This window comes from Dermacentor albipictus, chromosome 9 (assembly GCF_038994185.2).
Source record: "Dermacentor albipictus isolate Rhodes 1998 colony chromosome 9, USDA_Dalb.pri_finalv2, whole genome shotgun sequence".
Lineage (NCBI taxonomy): Eukaryota > Metazoa > Arthropoda > Arachnida > Ixodida > Ixodidae > Dermacentor > Dermacentor albipictus.
This window is the reverse complement of record NC_091829.1, coordinates 63,671,007-63,694,438: the sequence shown is the minus strand read 5'-3', so window position 1 is coordinate 63,694,438 and position 23,432 is coordinate 63,671,007. Positions and strand designations below refer to the sequence as shown.

General features: G+C 43.2%; 1 protein-coding gene across 1 annotated transcript in view; it reads right to left on the bottom strand.

Annotated features, from left to right (window-relative positions):
• The window catches only part of LOC139050135 (mucin-4-like), a 187,511-nt gene that overhangs the window by 133,520 nt on the left and 30,559 nt on the right, over positions 1 to 23,432 (bottom strand). Inside the window, exons 11-24 of the mRNA XM_070526349.1 lie at positions 21,968 to 22,018; positions 21,471 to 21,515; positions 21,002 to 21,052; positions 19,647 to 19,694; positions 16,663 to 16,710; positions 13,478 to 13,522; positions 13,011 to 13,061; positions 11,917 to 11,961; positions 10,856 to 10,906; positions 8,560 to 8,607; positions 6,661 to 6,711; positions 6,026 to 6,070; positions 5,552 to 5,602; positions 3,695 to 3,739 (exon numbers count right to left, since the gene is read on the bottom strand). Of these exons, the coding sequence (XP_070382450.1) occupies positions 3,695 to 3,739; positions 5,552 to 5,602; positions 6,026 to 6,070; positions 6,661 to 6,711; positions 8,560 to 8,607; positions 10,856 to 10,906; positions 11,917 to 11,961; positions 13,011 to 13,061; positions 13,478 to 13,522; positions 16,663 to 16,710; positions 19,647 to 19,694; positions 21,002 to 21,052; positions 21,471 to 21,515; positions 21,968 to 22,018 (675 nt within the window). The remainder of the gene's footprint in view (positions 1 to 3,694; positions 3,740 to 5,551; positions 5,603 to 6,025; positions 6,071 to 6,660; positions 6,712 to 8,559; positions 8,608 to 10,855; positions 10,907 to 11,916; positions 11,962 to 13,010; positions 13,062 to 13,477; positions 13,523 to 16,662; positions 16,711 to 19,646; positions 19,695 to 21,001; positions 21,053 to 21,470; positions 21,516 to 21,967; positions 22,019 to 23,432) is intronic.

Below are 23,432 nucleotides of genomic sequence, written 5' to 3'. Positions count from 1 at the left end.
TTATTTAAATTACGGCTTGTCTGCAGTATAGAAAAGAATACAAGTTATGGCTACTATAACATTTTTATCTGCGGAAACAATGTATACGCAAGCTCGACAGGCTCATAAATATTCAATCATGCTTATTGACCTGTGAATAAAATCTAACTTTGAAGCATTTTGGCAATCCAGCTACTAATGCTAATATCTGATAAGAGAGAGTTACATAAGCGTTACAGGTGCGTAATGGAAGTAATTGTATGAGTGGTCTCGCCACTTGTCCCATTTGAGCTGTCCAGTGCCCCTAAAACGATGAAAAAACGCCGACATGTCGCACTGTGTACGAAACGATGAAGATTGGTCGGAACCAGATCGCAAACATAATATGCAAGCGGTTGCGGGTCCTTTCGAATTATGTAGACGAAGTGTGACTGCCGATACTGTGCTCGTATGGAAGTGATGAAGCTCTTTAGAAATACTGTTTTCAACGAATAAAATATGTATCGGCTGATTATGACTAGGGCCACCAGCAACAAAACGTAAGTCAGGGCGACAAGCAATATGCTGGTTCCAAATAATAAGCATTGATTTCAAACCCAAAGCGTCCGATGGCCTTGCCATAGCGCTAAATCAAGCCACGCAACAGCTCGAATGACATCGGGATGAGGAATATCAGGCACTGCAAGTCTGATGTAAATTATCTCTTGCCTGTTAGCCTCTCTTTGTCTGAAAGGCAAATGATTCTCGTCAAACCATGTCCCACTTGAAACGATAGTAAAGCTAAAGAGCGAAAAAGTTGCTGCTATGGGTGATTAAATTCTTGGCTATTTTCTCTCAAGGCTCCCTAGGTGTATGGAGGGCAACTCGTTTTCCACTGTTGAAAGACCTACGTTTACAGCTCATTAAGGATATTGAAAATATTGTTTTCATTTTTGTAAAATTTTCCACGCGGCCCGTTTGATTCATTGAATTTCTTATCCGCATCTCTTATGAATCTTATGAACATCTTTCTATATAGAGAGATGGTGATCATTTGCTTTGCGGATTAATGACCAAACTGTACGATACAAACAAACGCATCTCTTGGCATCATCATTGATAGGGACATGAGTTGGAGCCCTCATGTCTCGTACATGACAAAGCGTTCGGCCACCGTCGTGGGCCTTCTTCCTTCTTGCATTTCTCGGCGGGAAGTCCTGGGGCGCATCATTACCATCAATGTTGCAACTACATAAAGCATGTTTTTGGGCTTCCTGCGGAACAGCTTACCTGTACTAGGAAATACTTCCACTACAAATATCCGCATACTCCAGAGTGTGCAAGCACAACTACTCAGAACTTGTCTCGGTCTTCCCAAACTACGTTAATAATTGTGACAGTGGCCATTGAAGGAGACATTCCTTTGAGAGTTTATATAGATACAGATGTCATGAGAGCACATATCGGACACCTGACTCGGATTCCCTAACACCGTCTTGCTTGCTTGCCAGCAAAGAGGCCACATTCAACTTTTGCCAAAATTGTTATAAGACATCAGTCCTACTTGCCATCAGGATTTAGGCCTGCTACACGATTATCAGATCCATTGTGGTGTCTGCAGTGGCCGCAAGTGCAATTGACAAGTCCAGGAATCAGAAAGAAAGCTGGAGCGATGTTGCATGCGTCGAAACAAGCAACTTTGGAACTTATTCACAACTTGCACAGGTTCCGGCAACATGTCGACACAGATGGTTCGGTAAAAGCCAACAGCTCAGCTGCTACAGTCATCACCCCGGAAAATTTGAACAAATCAAACTAAAAACTTCATGTGCGACCACATCAACGGGTGCTGAACTTGCGGTACTCCGTGCTGCACTTGATTTCATTAATCATGAACCGCTGCAACAATTGACAGCCTTTAGTGAACCAAGGCAGCCCTTCGGAGCATAGAAAGCCCAATGCGCCACGGAACCCAGTGAACTGGTCTCAGAAATTGGATACATGTATCATCGCAGCCATGACAAGGGACACAACATAATCTTGCAATAGCTTCCAGGTCATTGCAGTATCAACGGGAATGACCACGCCGACGAAGCCGCCCGATCTGCCCATGAAAGTGGTCAACGTGTCTTGATTCCGCTTTCGCGAACAGACGCTGCGACTGGGCTGCGACTGATGTCCCGTGAGTGTACTTTGCCTCTGTGGGACTCGAACGCTTTCAACATGTGTCGTTTGCGTTCGTTCTCTACGGACATACGGATGCACCTACCGCCTGTACTACCACGACGTGCACAGGCCATGCTGTACCGTCTGTGGCTAGGCGTTTCGTTTACATGCTCACGTGCTTTCCTTATTAGGATGGCTTACACCCCCATGTGCGCCACATACAACATCGATGAGGCGCTCGCAGGTATTATCTGTGTCTGCCCATAATATAGTGCCCAGAGGCAAGCGCTGTTCAGAGTACTGGGCCAGTTGGACATTCATCCACTATCGGAAATCAAAGCTTTAGGTCAGTACTCCCACAGAACATTCACGCTGAAGGCCTTACTCGCGTTATTAAGATTCCTGCGGTCTTCGGGGCTTCATGATAGACTGTAAGAACGCCGCACCCTACCACCCTGCCATGTACGCGGTTTGTTCGTGCTCGTCTCTGTTTCTCTCTATCTTCCCCTTCCGCTCGCTTTTGGTTTTTATCCCCATTCACCCTAAGCACGTGCAGAGTAGCCAACGGGAACTACCTCTGGTTCACCTCCCTGCTTTTCTTTCCATCCTTCTCTGTCTGTCTGTCTGTCTGTCTGTCTGTCTGTCTGTCTGTCTGTCTGTCTGTCTGTCTGTCTGTCTGTCTGTCTGTCTGTCTGTCTGTCTGTCTGTCTGTCTGTCTGTCTGTCTGTCTGTCTGTCTGTCTGTCTGTCTGTCTGTCTGTCTGTCTGTCTGTCTGTCTGTCTGTCTGTCTGTCTGTCTGTCTGTCTGTCTGTCTGTCTGTCTGTCTGTCTGTCTGTCTGTCTGTCTGTCTGTCTGTCTGTCTGTCTGTCTGTCTGTCTGTCTGTCTGTCTGTCTGTCTGTCTGTCTGTCTGTCTGTCTGTCTGTCTGTCTGTCTGTCTGTCTGTCTGTCTGTCTGTCTGTCTGTCTGTCTGTCTGTCTGTCTGTCTGTCTGTCTGTCTGTCTGTCTGTCTGTCTGTCTGTCTGTCTGTCTGTCTGTCTGTCTGTCTGTCTGTCTCTCTCTCTCTCTCTCTCTCTCTCTCTCTCTCTCTCTCTCTCTCTCTCTCTCTCTCTCTCTCTCGCTCTCGCTCTCTCTCTCTCTCTCTCTCTCTGTCTCTCTCTCTCTCTCTCTCTCTCTCTCTTATTTTCATATGCCAGCTTGTCTTGTTTGGTGCATTTGCGTGTGTGTGGGTATAGTGTATGTCTTCCTATCATGCCTGGCGTACGCGTACAAGAAACGCTTGACTACGTCACGAAGGGGAATTACTTGTTACCTGATATGCTCAAACATATTAAGGATCCATGATGCAAGGCGCCAGTTCAGAAAACAGAGCAAAACATCGAATTCTTAACACCGTTCTACTTTCGCAACCAATATTTAAATACAGGTAAATAGGGATCACATCTCTTATCAAAATCATAATGACGTTTAGTGCTGCCCTCCAGTCGCTGATTCAGGAAATGACACTCCACCTCAGTAGATCAATCCGTAACATGTACAAATTAAGATGCCCGTGCTCTCTTCTGTCCTTACCTCCTCATATCTGCTAGGTTCTCCGCCAGCCGCATCATTTTTCCACTGTGAAGTGTGAGAAAAAGGTGTTCAATAAAGTCTACCGCAGGCAACATCATGTAGTTTCAGCAGTTATATATTCCGTTTTTATCTATCTCCAGTTTGGATCGTCTGTTCTCATTCAGGTCATGTTCCCTTTCGTTCTCTTCCACTGTGGCTTATAAACACAAAGTTTGGAAAATGACAATCGCACAATGGTCTTCTGCTGTTACTTTTTTCTTACCTATGTGATAATGTAATGACCGATAAACTTGATTCATCACTGTAACATCGCCTGCGAAACTCGGACAGCAGGTCTGATTGTATTAGTGTATACGTGAACGTCTTTAGGTGCGTGTTACATGCAATAACAATTTAGGCATGCGTTCGTTTTAGTTACATATTTGTACAAATAGTGGATGCAGAACATTCAGCCAATATGCGCCCAGCTTTCTGCATTGAAAAATTAGCTGCGCTATAAAGCATTACCAAGCCGTCAAGCAGAGTTTGCAAGCATACCACCTCACTTGTACTAATCCCAAATTCAATTTTAGCTACCCCATCTTGTTCTGTAAACATTCGCTGTATATAGTATGACGCAATTGTTCATCCATTAACGCATGTAACTTGCTAGTAGCTGGCGCGGCACTATATTATTCCACAAATTCTAATCACAAAGTACAACAAACTTCTTTTCGATTCCAGTACTTATGAAGGACTTTTGAATTTTGAAACTAGCACCATTTGTGTCACTTTGGTTTGGTAAGATACATGATGATTTTTATCTTTGTTTTAGCACTACATCTGGTCATGTGTTAAATATCGTAGCGGTATTTCCGGGTTCTCGCTGACTCACAGCCCTTCAATCGCTCAAGAACGTCAAGCACCGCACTTAGAGGCGTAGGAATACGCTGTAGGTTATTCCTCTAAGGGACTACTTCCAGGTCATGAACTGCCCTAAAAGGCTTAACCAATGTACTCGATTGAGTAAGGATTCAATACAGTCCACGCACTTAATGTTTCTTACGTGACTACTCGCGATGTCGATTAAGTGTCCCCAAGCAAATGTTGACTTTTGCGCTTTGAGGTAAAAATGAAGACAGCGCTCAACCCATTTCTAATTACAAGAAACAACCCGCTATAAAAACAAACAAGAACAAGAATTAGGGTTCGGATTTCTGAAGTTATCTCCGGCTTCGATATTTCTGGCGCAGCCACAAGTGAGTCATTTCGGGGCTGTCAAATGAATGAGAGGTGCGCGTATGCGGTACTTTCTATTGTGGACTATGTCAGGTGCTTTCTTTTCTAATTTGCATATGCTCTTGCCTGGAATACTGTCTTTAAGGCTTGCCTTTAGCGCTTACCATTCCACAGTTTGTGTTTAGCTACTTGTATTTTTATCTGTTTTAGCTTTAGTACAATAAGTGGCTCAAAAGTGAATATGGGCAATATTTGTTTATCGACAGGAAAGACAGAAACGCAAAACGTCTATGTGCTTCTACACAGGAGGCAGCGATAAATAATAATATTCTGAGGAACAAACACGAGCATCTCTCTTGTACTTTTCTGGTGGATGTAGTGCAATCGAGAGATTTGTAGAATGTCCTTGCTCAATAAAGAAATACATAAGCCTTTCATTAGTTTCGGGTGCTTACATACGTGTTATAGTTCCTCTGAGATACTCTTAACCGCAAATAAGCTTAAATATTAAGTGAATTATCTTGTTTGAAACGAGCCAAGAAGCCACAGTCGTGTTTAGTTCGCAATATTTATGCTTTTGCAATAATATTCTGTTCGTGAAAACACCGTGTGCACTCCACTTTAACTGCTTCGGCTTACCGGTACAAATCCATCCGCAGCAGGCAGTCGTGTCTTTCCGGTCGGTTGTGTCTAGGGGTCCCAAAAATATGGCGGAACGTGTGAGTGGCGTTCGTACCCGTGATATCTAGTTTTTGTGATGCAAAATCACGTGATAATTCTTCAGCCAGTTCATATGAGCCCCGGACGTTGAGCCTTTTATGGTATGCTTGTACGCGACAATATTTTCTCAGTGTTACAGAGAAGGCCTTAAGAAATTGTTCAACCGCGGGCAGGCATACCTTTTTACGCAGATATAACACTCATAGCAAAGTCATTTACGTTATTACTGCGTCTATGTTGACAAGAAATATGAAAAAGAAGTCTTATTATTCTTATGAGTGACAGCTCCTCCATTTTTAGTCCGAAAATACAGAGATGTAAGATGTTAAAGAACGTTTGTGCAACCATTGCATCGAGATACGAAATATTGGCATTCGCTGCTGCATTGCTTACCGCTGGTGTTGGTCTGCCATTTCCCTCACTCTCGCCATGCGCTCTCTGTGTGAGTTGTAAAACATAAGCGAGCATGTACTTGATATCATTGTTAAAAACATGAGCTTCAAGCGCTGTTCAGATTCGTAAGTCAACTGCTACTACGATAGATGGATGGATGGATGGATGGATGCGAAACTTTAATAAGGTCCTGAGGTACGCGACTCAGCGCGCTGCGGGCCGCTCCCACGTTGGGACAGCCAGGCCTTGCCCGACCGCCGCATCGTGGGCCCTCTGGACAGCCCATAGTTGCACCCCAGCATCAGGGCTCTTGATAGAAACAGTGAATTTTTAGCAGGATATTATAGATGTTATGTGTGAGGCTAACGGTAGCTTTTACGTGGCCAATTTATTATTGCTTTATATGAATATTTACGTGTTCTTCATTGTACACGATATGTACTTCCACATGTTCGTAAAATGCTTTAAAAAAAGTAACATCGGCAAAAGCTCCGGAATATAAATTAACTATTTCGTGTTAAGCCTCGTATTGCCGTGGTTAGATATGAGTCCTCACGATCATATATAGGTGCCTTAATGTTTGCAGAAGCACACGAAATACAGAATATTGTCTGTGTGAGACGCGCGATGCTTACCATAAAATTTCCAGCTGGTCCTTCCATGCCCGCTTCCTCCGGTATTATTGTCTAGAATATGAAGAAGTGTTGTGTAATTGTGAACGTGTACATATCTTTGAGCTGAAGTATGCTTGTGTACCGCAATATCTCGCAGGAAACGTGCGTTCTTGTGCACAATGTTATTGTGCGGTGCATCTTATAGATGCGGTTGGTTTGATTGGTTCATATCACCGGTTCAGGGGAACGCGTCATAGCCGTCCGTATTTCATGCTTTGATGTATTGACAATAACGGAGCCCCTGGCATAGCATAAATTATGCAGTGAAACATTGATGTTCTGATACCTATAACAATATTCCCCAGGCTACATATTCTGGATTGTAGCCATAACCACAGTAACGAATATAGGTGGGTCGAGCAATACGATTTCGGTCGAGCAATACGAGTAAGCACATCAAAACTGCATATAACAATAAAACATCTAATAAAAACACACTTTTCGTCTATCACTATATTTTTTAATTAGGGCGTATCCGCAGTTTAGAAAGGCATGCAAGTTGTAGCTACCACAACATGTTTTTATCTGTGGAAACAATGCAAGCGCCAACTCGACATGCTCATCTGTTTTCAATCACAATGGTTAATTTGTCTATATAAATCAAACCTGAAGCATTGGGCATTCCGGCTACTGATGTTAATTTCTCTGCAAGGAGAGGTACATAGCGTTACGGGGGCATAATGTAAATTAATGTATGTGTGGTTTCACCGCTTGTTCCATGTGGGCGGTCCAATGCCCCTAGAACGTTGAAATAACGCAGATATGTAGCACTAAGGCTTGCGTAAAAAAATGATCTGATCGGAGTAGCAAACATGCTGTACGTGTGGTTGCGCGGCATTTGTAGTCGTATAGCTGAAGTGCGACTGCCCATACTGTGTACGTAACGATGGGGGCTTTTGAGAGATGCTGTTCTCAAGAAATAAAATATATATCGGATGATAATGACCAGGGCTACCAGCAAAAGAAACGTCATTCAGCGCGAAGAAAAAATTATTAGTTCCAAATAAGAAGCGTGGATTTGCGACCCGAAGTGTCCTATAGAGTTGTCATAATGCTAATGCAAGCCGTGCCACGACTTGCATCACGTCGTTGTGAGAAATATCAGATACTGCAGGTTTCATGTAAATTATTTCTTGCCTAATACTTTGCCTAAAAGACTACCATTCTCGTGAAGGCATGTCTCACTTATAACGACACGTTACTGTTACACGTTACACGTTACACGTTACGTTGTTACTGTGGGGGAATAATTTCTTAACTATTTGCTATCAGAGCTGTATATGTGTATGGAAAGCCAGTCGCTTTCCACTAATGAAAGGGCTGCCATTGCAGTTCATGAAAGGCCGTTGAATATTGTGGTTTCTCTGTTTCATTAAAATTTGCACATGGCCCGTTTCATTGACTAGATGTCTTATCTGCATCTCTTATGAACTCCTTTCTACATAGCTAGAGGACCGGTGATAATTTGTTATCAGATGCCAGCTGGTCTTAGGGAGGGTGTTTGCATGGATGCCTATGTTGAGTACGTCTTCCCATCATTCGTGGTGTTTGCGCCAAAGAAATGCTTAATTCGTTATGTCACAGAGGGAACTTATTATTACCTGATATGCTCGAGCATTTGAACGATCCATGATACAAGTTCCCAGTTGAAAAAAAAAATTTTTCAGGAAATCTGATTCCTAATAATACCATTCTGCTTTTGCAACCTATATTTGAGTAAATAGTGGTCACTATTATAAATCAGAACAACCACGTTTAATGCTTGTCTCTAGTGGCTGATTCGGGAACTGACAATCCACATCAGTAAATCATTCGCTAACGTGTACAAATCAAGACGATCACTTTGTCTTCTGTCCTTACCTCCTCATCTCTGTTACCAGGTTTTCCACCAGACACGTTGTTTTTCCACTGTGAAGTGTGAAAAAAGGAAACGTGTTCCGTCAAATATATCGCTGTTCGCATCATGCGCTGCCTGCCGTTGTGTATTCTGCTTTTATCTGTCCACAATTTACATCGTCTTTTGCATCATTTGCATATCTGCCAGGCCGTGCCTGACAACGCGGAACAGCCTCGACGGTCAGAGGGCAGCACCGACTGATCCTCAACTACAAAAGCAGCTGAACCACCGTTTTCCAGTGGGATTCGGTGCCGACGCTGGCAGAATGCGTTTACGCTTCTTTCTTCTAAAGGTTGGTGTGTCATACCATACCGTTTCTATTGCGAAGAGAAGTCGTTTGCTGTCGGCACCAGGCCCCATGATTCTCAGTTCTTACTGCGTCGGCACTGCTCGGTGTGCTTGGTTTTGTGCGGAAGGCTCTGCTACGCGTTAACTCCCGCTTTTATCGGGTGACGGTGAGCTAAACCCCGGACACCTTACAGGTGAGCTTATTGAAAAACTCGTGAAAGCTTTCGATTTGACTTCTTCCCTTCAGATAAATCAGCAACAGCTGCTAACCGAGGTCGCCACTGTGCACGGCAAGCAGGCCGAGCTTGAGCAGAAATTAGACGCCATGGCCACTAAACAATGGGCAATAGAACAGGACTTGTCGCTAAAGACCGTTAAACTGTGTGGGCAGCTGGTTCACTCTCGCTTTAAGTCTATGACGAAAGAACTGTTAAACCTCACCACGCGTTGCGATGAACTAGAAAATCGCGGCAGACGTTTTAATCTTGTCATGTATGGCATTGCTGACGCTGAGCACGAGACCCGCGGGCAGGCTGCAGTGAAAATGCGCAACATTTGTGACGATTTGCTTGGCTGAACGACTAAAGGCTTGCAATATAGAGCGTGCGAACCATGTGGGACGTATTAGCATAAACAAACCACTCCCGCTTATTGCTTCCTTTGCTGCAAAACGAAACAAATGATCTTGTCGCAGGGTCACAAGCTAAAAGACGCTTGTTATGCTATCAGTGAAGATTTCTTGCCGCGTGTGCATGAGCAAAGAAAGCAACTTTTTTCATGCGCCCAACAACAAAAGCGCCCTTTTAATCTTCGGTTCAACCATCTTTCGATTGCGAGTGAGACGTACGGAAATGATACGTACAGATAGCAAGATAGCAAATGAGACGTACAGATAGCAAGGAATTCGTTGATTGCAACTCTTAGCTAGAAGGTGTGGGTGGGTGTGCATGCGCGTGCAATTTGCTGTCGAGGCGCTTGTGCGCATCTTTCTACACATTTCTCGAGCATCGAGGTGATGCTCTACAAAGGGGGTGAAATCGCCTCGAGGCGTTCTAGTGAACCTTGGAAAAGACGATGGAGACTGGTCAGACCGCACGCTAGCCAAAGGATGGTTGGTCGCTCTGTGTATATCGCTAACATAAAAGCTCTTCTATTGATCTGCTGCGCGACAATATAATCAATTGCGGCATACGACATCCCAAAACAAGGAATACAAGAGGGCGAACGAAGAAAAAAAATGGCGAAAGAAAGCAATAAAAAGATACATTACGCGCTCGGTGAGAACTGACATGGCTAATTGCTTCATAGAGTTAAAGGACCTCCATTTTAAAGAAGGAACCGAAAAGCAGAGAACCAGAGTGTTTTCACAGAACCGCCATCGAATCGACGTTGTGAAGTCGGTGTCGCGTAGATGGACGGCCAAATGAGTGTCGCCCTTTCGTTGACAAAGCAACTGACTCGTTTTGCGGAGGCGTTCAAGCATCGAGAATATAGCAAGAAACTGCATATTGTAAGAGCAATATCCCAACGCGCGTAACTTTAGTTGTGTCGTGCCTTTGCACACTGTTTCACATTGCCGGCCATCGTTTGCACTTTTTGCTCGCAACATCAGCCTCCACAAACATATATTGCCTTATGCTGAGCGAATATAAGCGTTCCTACTGTTTTTTTTTTCGTTGTGTTATAGTTCAGTGTAAATAGTTCGACAGACCTCTGCATCAGCGAAACGAGCGCTTTGCCTTCGGCTGTAGTTATGTGTTGCTACATGAACTCTAGTTTCTCCGAGATATGTTAACCATCAATTCTTGTTAATTCGGATTGATTATTTGACTAATATAGATAAGACAAGTTGTGACCTCCTTGTGAGACTGTGCGCTGTTTTTGTTCTACCACCGACAGATTTTAAGAAAAAAATAGAGTTCTGCTTGCGAAAGGCTTATTATGCGCTTCACTAAAGGTGTTGCTGCTTACCGGTGCGAATACATCCGGAGCTGGCAGACGTGTCTTTCCGGTAGGTTGGGTCTAGGGGTCACAGAAATATATGGCAAAATATGTGGGTGGAGTGCTAGTTTCAAATATTAGCATGTTTTTGTCACAGGTGATCGGATGATATGTTTCCTGCATCTCTAGTTTCGCGCTTTCACAGTTCCCATTTTATGATTCACTTCCACTGATATGTATATAGTGACTTGAAAGACTTCAAAGAAAAACGGACCAATTTATACTTACTAAATGTACAAGGCTCAAGGCTGGATTCTACTTAACTGATAAGTGAGCATAGTATACCTACATTAGCTGCACGCAGTCAAATGAGCCGTCTGAATTTGTTGCGAAATGGTATGGGTGATAAACTTAACATAACTTGCGACCCCATGTTCAGCGTCCATCAGCAGACTAAAAACACGTCGCACTAAAAAAAAGACATTGCTTCCAACCAATCTCCTCGAAAATAGAATCATACAAACAGTTCTTTTCCCACTCACCATCTCCGACTGAAACTGTGTTCCACAATTCCTGTGCCAGGTCGCCAATTCTGATGAAGCCTTTGAACTGCATTATACCTGCATATCTTTTGTTGCTAGATTTGGTAGCAAACATTCCTGAACCATATGTCATACGAGTATGTTTCCAATCATTTCTCGTTATTCTGACATTTTGTTCTAAGTGGTTGTGTATTGTTTTCCATTCTTGCTTTGTTTTTGTTTTTCTATCTCAATGTATTCTAATCCCAGTCCTGCTTGGGCCCCAATGATATGCAGTAACTTTTAGGAAGAGTTGCGCCTAAGAAAGAACGAACACAGGAAAAAACAGAAAAAAACATAGCCATGCAACAACTCGCCCAGAAAGAAGTTCTTCTGAACGACCTGCAGTATGGTGAAATGAAATAATGTGACAAAAAATGGTCGATTGCTTTTCTACACTTAAGGGCTTTTTTTTCGCCCAAGAATACCAAGACCGAAAGATTTACCCAAAGATTGCCGAATGACCGTACTCATATGTGCAAAATTGACGTTCCTTCTGGCTTTGCTTACCGCTGGGGTTGGTTTCTCATGTCCCTCACTTTCGATGTCGCCTCTCTGTGTCAGTGACAAAAATAAGTAAGAAATGTAAGCAAGATGTCCTTCATGTTGATCTTATAAACTTGTGGTTCATATTCGGGGTAGATCGTTATATTCGCTATGCTGAGTGCATGTTGTAGACAACGACACCCGTTATCGCGCTTCATTGTAAGTGCTGGTGGTGCATGAGCAGCATGATCTGGTATCGCCCCTCCCACCCCTTGTATGTCGCATATATGTTTTTACATAAAATAAATAAATACGTAAAATCAATAAATGCGCGCCTTGTGTGTGTCCCCGTTCTCGTTCCTTGTCCTCTGTCGGTAGCCCTGTTTTGAAGTAATCCGGAATTTGAGGGTTTAATCGCGGTGTGAATCCTAACACGCATTATCGTTTGCGGTGTTCTGTTTGGAGCTTTCTCGCCAATTCTCTGTTTTCTTTACCAAGGTGGGCTTTTGCTTGCTTCTGTTCGTGGGGCAGTTAGCGAGACCCTGTGCTGTCATCGTGGTCGACTGTGTTTTCTGTTGGGTTGACAATGTCGGTGAGCAGTTAGTTTGCCTCGTGTTTACGATGGTGGCGCAGAAACCCTCACTCACTGTCCTAACGCTGGAGACAGATGTCAAAGTTATCAATGTTTTTTTTTGAAAGTGGCTGCTTCGCTAAAACGCCATTCTTGTTTATGCTAAATTATTTTTTGTAGCGAACCCTTTTCGTTTCTTGTTATGACTTATTATTTCCTTCTAAAAAAACAATATGTATTTGTGTTCTCTTTATCGTGGTGTTATCATTCAGCGCGACTAAAGCGAGACAGTTTTCCATCAATAGAAGAACAGCATAAACCTTCTTGTTTTTTTTTCACGTGCTCTCACATAACGCTCTAATTTATCAGGAATTCGCTAAGCAGCAAACTTGCTTCACTTCTAAACTTGATTGCCATAGTATATGAAGAGCCAGGCCACCATGCTCGTTTGGTACGACGCGTAATTTAACAATGATCCATCAAGCGTTAATACTGTCTTTCAAATAAGGGTCATAAGCAATTAACTCGAACTGTCGTAGCTGCTTACCGGTGCCCATAAATCTGCAGGTGGCAGCCGAGTCTTCCCGGTCGGTTGCGTCTAAAGGTCGCAAAAGTGAGACAGAACATGTAGGCGGTAGTCTTGTTTCCCATATTACCATGTTTGTTTCTCGCGCAATCGCATTGTCTATTCCATGCTACTCCATTTGTGCGCCTGTATGACTTGCGATTCATCTCGCACTTCTAAGCTACATTCACGCATGGTTTCAGCGGAGGACTTCAGAAGTGTTTAGAATGGGAAGCGTTACAGTTTACTGCTCGTAACACTCAATATTAGTCGTTCTTCCTTTTCGCCAATCATTCAATAAAACAGAATCATGAGAACAAAGTGACTTTAAAGCTTTCAGTACTGACGGTTACTCTTTGTACAAGAATACAGCGACAAAAGTTGCCTAATGATTACCGAAGCATTCTATATGGAGACACATGTTAGCGTAATGTTGTTGCTTTGCTTACCGCTGGTGTTGGTTTTTCATTTCCTTCGTGTCCCATGTCGACTCTCTGTGAGTTATGAAAAATAGGCAAGCACGTTCATGCATTGGATATAAGCTTGTATTCCGTACTCTGCTGAGACAGGTATTTTAATGTAAAATGTTGGCACAAAACGCAATGCACATTATGTTTAATAAAATCGTGGTGATGGTGTAGACACCTTTTTAATAGCGATGATGTCGGTAGCGTTGATGTACAGTTTTTGTATGATTAGCTAGGAATCTAAGTTTTCGCGTCTATCCACTGGGGAATTCAGAATGGTGGGTAAAATACGTTATTGAACCTTCCTGTCTCACAAAGTTATGGCTGTCAAAACATGGCGAGCTTTAAACTGCCACTAATTAACCAGCATTCCGTATACTAAATGAGAGGAAATGTTTAATTGTTTTGTCAAAACGATAACTGTCTGAGCAGAGTATGTAAGAGTTTCTTTTGTAATATCAGAGATCGTCGTTTTACGCGCAAGGATGAACTGTAAGAAACCAGTTTCCTAAATTGTCACAGCTTCCCAAAGGGCCAGTTAGGTTCATTAGTGTCCAATTCTCATCATTTATGAGATTCTTCCTGCATTTTAACATGGTGCATGCGATCTCGTTTTGTCACATGCCAGATTTCAATTGTGAGAGCGTTTCCACGCGAGCGCTGTAACCTATCACGTGGTTCGTGCGTGCAAGAACTGCGCTCCGAATGAAAATTACACTGGAGATAACTTCGTCCAGCGCACGGGTGCCCTAATGTGAAACTCTTCGTTTCGTACGAAGGTTTGTACGAAATGAAGATCTTCGTACAAAGATTCGTACAGCTTTTTTCGTGTCGACTTTGAACGAACAGCCGTGCACTCGGCATGTGCTACTGCGCGTGCGACGGGTTCTCAAAGCTCAAGAATGCTGTTTGCAATAACGCATTCGCGAAATATTCAGCATCAGGATAGACGCGTAGAAAATTCAAAGTCTCATATGTAGAATTAACGTTCAGAACTTCATCCAATTCTATACATAGTATGCACGTGACGTCACATCCGCTGCTGTCGTCTGCTTCCACTACCTTCCGCCATCTTGGGATACCGTATCAACAGGCGCGCGCACAGGCCTATAGGTTCATTAACATGGCACTGCTGTAAACCGGAAGTCGCGGAGTATCATTGAATGACGTACGTGTATGCTATGTATATGTTAAGTCTGGATAAAACAGCCGCATATGTTTATTCTTAGTTGAAGCAAACTTTCCGCTGGCTCTCCACTGCCCCCCCAAAAATTTATTTTGTACTCATTCTCATCAGAGAGTAAACAGTGTCACTGTCGTCTTTTCTCATCAGTCACTCTCCGGGCTTAATAACTTCTCGCTGCATGCATAAAAATGTGCTGAATGCATAAAAAATGTGCTCGAGGTTCATTTCGGCTGCGTGGCGTCCTATAGGTAACTCAGATCCGGCAATCCGGAATTTTCGCCCCCTTACAACGTCTTCACTGCTCATATACGAGCACAAGAAACTCGCCTGCAAATTTTCATGGTAACACTTATTCCGCGAAAAGTTCAGCTTGGAGGTCGCTAAATATTATATGAGGCGCAATCAAACGCCGACACTTTTTGTCTATGCGGTAATTACCATTACAACTCGCTGCCAACATTCAGCAACATTACCGAGCGGAATGCACGTGGCTTTACTCTAAGACCTCAAGTTCAGAGTCGGGGATAGAATCTAGATAACAATGAATCCGGTTCCTCACAACTTCAATGCATTTGGCATCGAAATCTGTCAAAACGTACAAAACCATTGAGAGGAACCTGTAGATTTTCACCATCTTTCTTTGCAGTGTAAAAAACGCGTGGCGCTGTAATTTCTCACGAACACACAGCGTTGCAAAGTTGGCCCGCATTTGTTTCTGAAAGCGTATAATCGCAATTTAAGTGCTTGTTTCATCACCATTTACCTTTTCCTGCCGCTTCTTATTTAACGAAGCTGTACATCTATATCACTTAGTTTTATAATGTTTTTTTGCAATGCTGTACTGCTGTCTCTCAAATGTTATGTTCAGTGAACGCTTCGAAGCCCATTCTAGGAGTGTTTGGCAAATTGCTCGTTCAGTCATTCTGTCTCAACATTTATGTAGAAATGATCATCCACTTCGAATAAAACAAATGTAGCTCGTAGAAATCCAAGAGTGCAACTTTTCATCGCTAACGCCGTGTGGTCACCGATTCGCTGAATAATAAAGGAAGGTGGTGAGTTTGCAATCCGCGTTGCAACTCCTTATATTGCTACGGGACCATGAGCCGCAGGGCCGTATTCAAGGTCAAGCCAGGAGCCATGGGTGTGCTGTTGCATCCACACACTCATGCCTGGCCTGCAATAATTTCATATACAGCTTCTATCCACTAAAATGGATAGAAGCATTCTTGACTAACCGCTCTCAGTTTGTTTGTGTTAATAACCATTATTCTAGCAGACTCCCCGTAACATCAGGCGTCCCCCAGGGATCCGTCTTGGGACCATCTCATCGCACCGGTCATCCGCTTCAAGTTGCACGCGCACATGCCCGGACCACCACTTTTCAAGCATCATTTTTTTATTCGAGCATCAAGGGACTGGAACGGCCTTCCACACACCATCGCAGCCATTACAAGCCTATCTGCCTTTACTGAAGCTGTTTTCACCCATATCTCAAAATGAACGCCTGTTTCTAATGTTTATTTTATTAACCACCCCTTATGTAATACCCCTCTAACGGGGTTTTTAAGGTAATAAAGTGAAGTGAAGTGAAGTGAAGCATGATAGTGACAACGATCTTTATACCGTCTCATTACTGACAGTCTAGTCAGGGCACGTGCATATTTTGACTCACAGAGCGGAAGGCGTTCGCATTTCACAACCATGACGCTTGGGGTGTGTATTAAAGCTTCTATGCATGTACAAGTCTCTCTGCAATTAAGCTAACTTAGGAGGTTATCCGTGACGTTGGTCAACTGTCTGACATAACGCACGAAACTTTCTTTCATACAACTCTATTTCCACCATACCTTTAAGAAGTAATGTTTGTTCTTCTGGCCGTGTCACAAAAGCGAGCCGTAACACAGTGCTCAAACCAGACAATGTAGTATTTCAATAAATTGCAAAGACGATGCAGAACAACGAGAAGCCTTATACTTACTCCCGGCTTCCGTCTTCCCGGCTTAGCAACAGCCGAGCCATGTTGTGGCTGTGAAGTGCATAGAAAAGTGTGTTTATGTAGTGTACTCTATTCCGGCGCTTGTCATGTGCTTTTGCTTTCAATTCGCGTATACTTTTTTTTCTGCTGATCCCTCGTGTAGGGTATTTGATACCACTTTGCAGTGCAATCTCCGTTTATTTTCCGAATAACGCAAAATCTGTAAATTAAATCGCTTAAGCAGAACTGCTGCTTCAACGGAACATTAGCCTTTTTGTTTGTTGGTTTTGGATGAAGGCAGTGCAAAAACACGATTGTTAAATTTGACCACGTTTTTTTCCATCTGCGTATAAACGAGCTGCAGGTATTACGGAAAACGATACTGACCGCCCTATCTCCGTGCCATCGTGAAAGACATTATCATTTGGGTCATTCTATTTGGGACTTTTTGGCAGTTCTACAGGTTCTCCCAAAGGCGTCTGTTGCCTGCTTCTATTGGTGCAGCGATTTGTGTGGCTCCACCGTGATCGTGGCTGGCTGCGGTTCCTTTGTGTTCGCGATTGCGGTGAGTGGTGAGTTGGCTTGATGGCGCACAGAAACACACCACCCCCCCCCCGCCCGCACAATGCCCTAACGCGATCGATTACTTTGAGAGTGACGCCTTCACTAAAACGGGAATTGCTCTTGTTAGCGGCTAGATTTGCGAGAAAACATTATAAAGAACCGTCTTCATAGTTAAATCTGATACACCTATTAGGTGCTGTTGGCTATAAAACATATGCAGAGTTCAAAAAACCATCTTGTGGACCCCATGAGCTCAACCTCGGTAAATGGAACTCCTAGCAGTCCGAACTTATTTCCTTGGTCCCTTGAAGTTGGGCTCAGCTAGAGTCCAGAATCTTCACTATCAAGTGGTTCGTGCGCGCAAGAACTGTACTCCGAATGAAACTTATACTGGAGATTACCGCGTCCAGCACACGGGTGCCCTAATGTGAAACTCTTCGTTTCGTGCGAAGGTTTGTACAAAATGAAGAATTTCGTACGAAGATTCGTACCAATTTTTTCGTGTCGACTTTGAACGAACAGCCGTGCACTCGGCATGTGCTACTGCGCGTACGACGGGTTCGCAGAGCTCAAGAATGCTGTTGGCAATAACGCATTCGCGAAATATTCAGCATCAGGATAGACGCGTAGAAAATTCAGTCTCATATGTAGAATTAACGTTCAGAACTTCATCCAATTGTATACATAGTATGCACGTGGCGTCACATCCGCTGCTGTCGTCTGCATCCGCTACCTTCCGCCATCTTGGGATACCTTATCAACAGGGGCGCGCATAGGCCTATAGGTTTCCCAACATGGCGCTGCCGTAAACCGGAAGTCGCGGAGTATCATTGAATGACGTACGTGCATGCTATGTATATTTATGTCTAGATAAAACAGCCGTATATGATTATATTTAGTTCAAGCAAACTTTCCGCTGGTTCTCCACTGCCCCCCAAAAAATTTCATTTTGAACTCATTCTCATCTGAGAGTAAACAGTGTCATTGTCGTGTTTTTTCATCGCTCACTCTCCGGGCTTAATGACTTCTCGCTATATGTGTCTCTTTTTTTTGTTTGCGAAGTGCATAAGAAATGTGCTCGAGGTTAATTTCGGCTGTGCGGCGTCTTATAGGTAACTCAGCTCCGGCAATCCGGAATTTTCACCCCCTTACAACGTCTTCACTGCTCATATATGAGAACAAGGAACTCGCCTGCAACTCTGCATGGTAACACTTATTCCGCGAAAAGTTCAGCTTGGAGGTCGCTAAATATTATATGAGGCGCAATCAAACGCCGACACTTTTTGTCTATGCGGTAATTACCATTGCAACTCGTTGCCAACATGCAGCAACATTATGGAGCAGAAGGCACATGACTTTGCTCTAAGACCTCTGGTTCAGAGTCGGGGATAGAATCTAGATAACAGTGAATCCGGTTCCTCACAACTTCAATGCATTTGACCACGATATCTGTCAAAACGTACAAAACCGTTGAGAGGAGCCTGTAGATTTTCACGATCCTTCCTTGCAGTGTAAAAAAACGCCTGGCGCTGTAATTTATCACGAACACACAGCGTTGCAAAGTTGGCCCGCATTTGTTTCTGAAAGTGTATAATCGCAATTTAAGTGCTTGTTTCGTCACCATTTACCTTTTCCTGCCGCTTCTTACTTAACGAAGCTGTACATCTATATCATTTAGTTTTATAATGTTTTTTTGCAATGCTGTACTGCTGTCTCTCAAATGTTATGTTCAATGAACGCTTCGAAGCCCATTCTAGGAGTGTTTGGCGAATTGCTCGTTCAGTCATTCTATCTCAACATTGGTGTAGAAATGATCATCCACTTCAAATAAAACAAATGTAGCTTGGAGAAATCTACGAGTGCAACTCTTCGTCGCTAACGCCATGTGGTCACCGATCCGCTGAATAATAAATCCACGTTGCAACTCCATATATTGCGATGGGACCATGAGCCGCAGGGCCGTATTCAAGCTCAAGCCAGGAGCCATGGGTGCGCTGTTGCATCAACACACTCATGTCTGGTCTACAATCATTCCATATACAACCTCACATGATAGAGATAACGATACTTCTACCGCCTCATTACTGACAGTCTGGTTAAAGAACGTGCATATTTTGATTCAAAGGGTGGACGGCGTTCGCGTTTCACAACTCTGACGCTTTGGGTGCATATTAAAGCTTCGGTATGCAAGTTTCTGCAATTAAGCTAACTTAGGAGTCTATCCGTGATGTCGGTCAAGTGTCCGACATAACGCATGAAACTTCCCTTCATGCAGCTCTGCTTCTATCATAGCGATAAGAAGTAAGCTTTGTTCTTCTGGCCGCGTCATAGAAGCGAGCTGTAACACAGTGCTCAAACCAGACAATGTAGTATTTGAATGAACTGCAAAGACGATGAAAAACAACGAGAAGCTTTATACTTACTCCCGGCTTCCGTCTTCCCGGCTTAGCAACAGCCGAGCCATGTTGTGGCTGTGAAGTGCATAGAAAAGTGTGGTTATGTAGTGTACTCTATGCTGGCACCATGTGTTTTTGCTTTCAATTTGTGTATCTGTTTTTTCTGCTGATCCGTCGTGTAGGGTATTTGATGCCACTTTGCACTGCAATCTCCGTTTATTTTTCTTATAACGTAAAATCTGTAAATGAAATCGCTTAAACAGAACTGCTGGTTCAACGGAACATTAGCCTTTTTGTTTGTTGGGTTTGCATGAAGGCAACGCAAACACACGATCGTTAAACTTGACCACATTTTTTAAACTGCGGATAAACGAGCGGCATATATTACGGAAGACGACACTGACCGGCCTATCTCAGTGCCGTCGTGACAGACATCATTATTTGTTTCGTTCTATTTGGGACTTTCTCGGCAGTTCTCCAGGTTCTCCGAAAGGCGATTTGTTACTTGCTTCTATTGGTGCCGTGATTTGTGTGGCTCTACCGTGATCATGGTTGGGTAGGGTTCCTTTATGTTCGTAATTTCGGCAAGTGGTGAGATTTCTTGGCGTTGCCGATGGCCGCACAGAAACACCCCATCCCCCCTCCCCAACCCAACACCCGCTGAATGCTCTAACGCTGGAAACGAAGATCAAAGTTATCGATTACTTTGAGAGTGACTCCTTCACTAAAACAGCAAATTTCTCTTGTTAGCAGCTAAGTTTACGAGGAAACATTATAAAGAACCGCCTTCAGAGTCAAATCTGTTGCCCCCATTATCTGATGTTGGCAATAAAACATATGAATAGTTCAAAAGACCATCTTGTGCACCCATGAGCTCAACCTTGTAAATGAAACTCCTAGCAGTTCTAACTTATTTCCCTGGTCCTTGAAGTTGGGCTCAGCAAGAGCCCAGAATTTTCTTCTTTTACGCAAAATACAATCACTGGCTGAGAATTCAGCAGGCGTGCGTTAGGTTTCTTTCCCACTTTTTAATGGCGCTAGAAAAATTGTTCTCTTCTGAAGAGCAACCATAAGAAATTCTGTTTTCTTTGTTGTGAAGTTATTGTTCAGTGCGACTAACAAAAGACCTTTCTCCGCCGATGGAAAAGCTGTCGTGAACATTTTTGTGCACTCTAATATACACTCTAATTTCTATGGAATGGTCTATGCGTCATGTTTGCTTAATTTCGAAACATTATTAGCCTAATGTAACAAGAGCAAGGTGTTCGTGCTCACTTGCAACCGAGCGTGATTTGCTTTTCAGCGCAACCAAACTTTACCCAAATATGGTACTGTGTTTCAGAAAGAGTCATATGCGCTAAACTACAACGGTAACTGCTTACCAGTGGCAATGCAGCCGGACGTGGCCGACGCGTCTTTCCGGTCGGTTGTGTCTAGGGACCACGAAAACAGAGGAGAATGTGTAGAATGCATTCGTGTGTTTAATGTTACTATATTTGTTTCGTGCGATATGGTGGTTCATCTTTCAAGCAACTGTTATTGTTGCGCCTATTAGTTTGGTAATTTATGTCGCACTTGTAAGGCTACGACGAATAACCATGGTTTCACCGACGGACTACAGATATGTTTAAGACGAGGTGCCTTACAATTCGATACACAAAACATTGAACTTGCGACCCATCTTCCTTCTTCGTACTCAGTCATTATTAAAAAAATGAAAATAAGCTTTATTGTTTTAAAGACTGGCGGTTACTCTAATTTGTCCAAAAATAGAGAGACAGGAAAAGTTATCCAATGACTAACGAATCATTGTAAATGTAGGTGCACGATAGTGTTAGCTGCTTTGCTTACCACTGGCGTTGGTTTTTCATTTCCTTCAAGTTGCATGTCGGCTCTCTGCGAGTTTTCAAAAATAGGCAGACACGCTCATTTGTTGCATGTAGTATTGTATACTCTTCTATCACTAATATATTTATCTGCGGTGTTTATATGAAACAAAAAGAATGTGTTTTTTGTTGACCTCACGTAGATGATTGCAATAGTTCATGCGTAGTGATGAGGTTTATAACTTTCTCGTACATTTTTTGATGGAATTGTGTACGCCTGTTTATTTTTCGCGTGTATCCACTGCAGAATTCTGTACGCCGTGTGAAAGACATCATGAAAACTACTTTTTGAATATTTGAAGTTAAATAATCAACGTTTCTCTTTAACTTGGCTCCTGATGTGGCCGCTATAAAATTCTCCCAGTTGTGTAAGTAAGTTGTGTAAGTTGTGTAAGTAATGTAAGTTAAAGATGTATGAAAACACTTGGCACTCTGTGTTGATGTCGGATAAATGATGCTTACCATGTAATTCTCTGTTCCGGCTTGTATGCCCGTGTCCTGTGGGTTTACTGTCTAGAGTATCAAGAAGTGTTGCATGAGTGAAAACGTGTATTTGGCTTTTTTCTTTCTTCTTTATCTTGGTGTATAATATGCCATGTTCAGAGCTTTCGGTTTTTCTACTTTATGTTGCTTTGCAGTGCTGTCCGTAGTGCCGCTACTTTAATTGATTCTTAATATATGTTGGAGCAGACGCCTGATGATCAGGCGCTTTGGTGGCTCGCACGTCATTCCTACAGCGGAACTTTACACATTTTGCAGAAATTACACTGAGGTGTTGATGACGTAGAAGTAAAACAAAGAAATCCCACAAGATGTTGTGCATGACCCATACATAGTATAGCTGCAGCTGATACACTTGTGCATGTGTAGGGAGAGGTTGCGTTTTTACGCTAAATAATCTGCCTGTGCTATCCATAACTACTGCGTGAATAAGGAACCATGCAAAACCATATAGTAAGCGTAACTATTCTGCAATGCTGTATGTTTTCCGCTTTGTCTATCGAGCAAAATCCAAATTGTGTCTGCCGTGGATTTCTCTATCTCAATAAGCACTCCATCCGCCAATGTACATGCTTATTATTTTCGAAGCGTAGTGCTTAGGTCGTAAAGAAAATCGAATCTGAAGCCTTTGGTGTCCCGCCATCTGGTGCCTCTCTCTCAAACCAGCGGGTTGCAGCTATGTCACCAGGCAATAAGAGAAAGCCATATACTGTGATCTCATCGCTCTTTCCATTTGATGCATCCAATGGGCCTAGAAGGTTAAAGAACAGCAGAAGTGAAACAGGTGGGCTCATCAAAAGAAAATCCAAGACAAAGATTGTTGCAGCGGCATGTAACGCATATTGCGCACATGATCTACTTATGTCCCTATCCCGTCCCTATCGCATGTAGAAGTGTGATTGTCAATGCTGTTTAAAGTATGCTTGTAGCCTTCCCGCAAGGTCCTTCCGTAAAAGTAAAAGCAAAGCAGGACAGCGAACAAAATATTGCTTGCAAGTAATAAATGCAGATCTGAGTCCCAAAATATTCGACGACCGCGCGATAGCAGCAAAAAGACACGGGCGCAAACTCGGTTATTAACCATCTGTGGACGTTTAGGCACGGTATAGTATTCACCTAATCCATCCCTACCCATTTCGTTCCGTTTCCAACGCACCCATTTCTTTTCTGGCAGTAAGCTGTTGTCAACACCTGGCGCACCTGACTTTGCTTGCACCTGTAAGACACGTACTCCGTATAATAGGATAAATTCCTAAATTGTTTTTGTTTTGTTTTGTTCTGTTTTGTTTTGTTTTTCTGGAAGGCATGTCTTTTCGGTCGAGTTTGTCTAGAAGTCACAAAAATATGGCAAAATGTATGAAGAGTGTACTTCTCGTTTTTCATGCCACAATTATTCTGTCACGCACAAATAGATTGCAGCTTTCAC